The sequence below is a fragment of the Triticum dicoccoides genome, unplaced genomic scaffold (assembly GCF_002162155.2).
Source record: "Triticum dicoccoides isolate Atlit2015 ecotype Zavitan unplaced genomic scaffold, WEW_v2.0 scaffold2504, whole genome shotgun sequence".
In the NCBI taxonomy this organism is placed as follows: Eukaryota; Viridiplantae; Streptophyta; class Magnoliopsida; order Poales; family Poaceae; genus Triticum; species Triticum dicoccoides.
In genome coordinates, this window is record NW_021252652.1 from 951 (window position 1) to 2,517 (window position 1,567).

General features: G+C 50.2%; 1 protein-coding gene across 1 annotated transcript; it reads right to left on the minus strand.

Annotated features, from left to right (window-relative positions):
* Positions 1-506: 506 nt before the first annotated feature.
* LOC119345553 (13S globulin basic chain-like) lies at positions 507-1,562 on the minus strand (the record flags this gene model as incomplete). Its single annotated transcript, XM_037615585.1, has 2 exons — positions 507-905; positions 1,015-1,562. Coding segments are annotated over 2 exons (699 nt in total), but the record flags the coding sequence as incomplete, so codon positions are not given.
* Positions 1,563-1,567: the final 5 nt, after the last annotated feature.

Consider the following 1,567-nt stretch of genomic DNA (forward strand, 5'->3'; position numbering starts at 1 on the left):
TAGACTGAAACGATCACCTGCAGGAAGGCAGTTGTGTGATCACTGATTGGGTTGGGAGGTAGACGCTTAGACTGAAAGGCTATGAAGATTTCTGGAAACAAAAAATGTTTAGGTGGCAAAGACTCTATTACAATTTTTAGCTAAAAGGCTGTGAAGGGGTTCTGGGAACGAAGAAGGGCCTTTTTCAAACACATGAACTTAAATAAGAAATAGTTTCAAATTCAAAACAATAAAACCACGCTTAGATTGAGTGTAAAATAGTATGGAGGTGTTTCTTTACGGGTGTAACTTACCGGCTAATGAGCAATTTCCGTCCGGAAACGAAACGGCCAATCGAGGCATGTATTTTTTTTTACAGAGGTATTTGAAATGAAAACACTGATCCAAACAGGCCTTAAGTTCTATTAAGTAAGAATAAGAAGCAGGGAAAAAAGAATTCAAAAAGAATTTACTTTCAGGCAAAAAGAAGAAGAAGCACTAGTAGAAGCAGTAATTAAGAAAGCATATAACACAGGAGGCAAACAATTTCTCCCGAATTTAACGATCGATTGCATTCATCAGTTCTGATAATAGCTCAGGCCGGCAACAAACACTCACACTTGATTTAACCTATGACGAAGTGACAGAAACATTCTGATCTGTCAGGGGCAACTAAGATAGATTTTGCAGAGCTAACTGACATACTCACGCTCAAAGCCTAACTAAATTTATTGATTTCTGCCTAAGGCGACCGGCCGATGTGCAATGAATGGCCCTAGTTGGGGGCGAAGAAGATCTCGGAGTCGAGCCTCTTGGACCGGAAGAGCTTCTCCATCTCCGGCGTCGTGTTGAATGACGCCTCCAGCACCTCCGGCGAGATGGCCTTCCACACCGATGTCTTCCCCGCCAGGTGGCTGAAGATCGGGCTGCAGCAACAATGCTATTATTAGATCATCCCCATGGATTAATTTCTGGAGAAGCACAAGTGCACAACACCATGACAAGTAGAATTTGTTTCAGTAATGAATTCCTTACTTGGGGGTGGTGATGATGGAGAACCACTCCATGCCAGAGGCATCAGCGATCTTGGACACAACGTGGAAGCGGGGCACGATGAAGAGGCTGCCGCCCTCGATGCGGGTCTCCAGCACACGCTTGCCGTCCGGGCCGACGACCTGCACGCGCCCGCTGCCACGGACGATATACGTGACCTGGTACGCCGAATCGCACGAGAATCCAGGGGAGCACATGGAGTGGGCGTCGATCCTGACCAGGTCAGCCCCCAGCCCGACCTCCTTAACAAGCGGCAGGTTGGCCGTGTTGAGCACCACCACACGGCCGCCCTTGGGGATGTCCACGTCGAGCTTGGCCTCCAGGCAGTTGAGCGCCATGTCCTTGCGGTCCTCTGCGACAGGCTCGGGGAGCTTCTGCCCGGCTGAGAGCTTGACGATGCCGGAGGCTGGCTGGCTGGAGACGAGCTTGGCCGCGTCATTCTGCTTGAGGTCCCAGGCGCGGCCGACGAACTCTGTGGAGAAGCCGGTGAAGATGCCGCTGGCGCCCGTGAGCTGGAAGTTGGTGAACTGGCCGG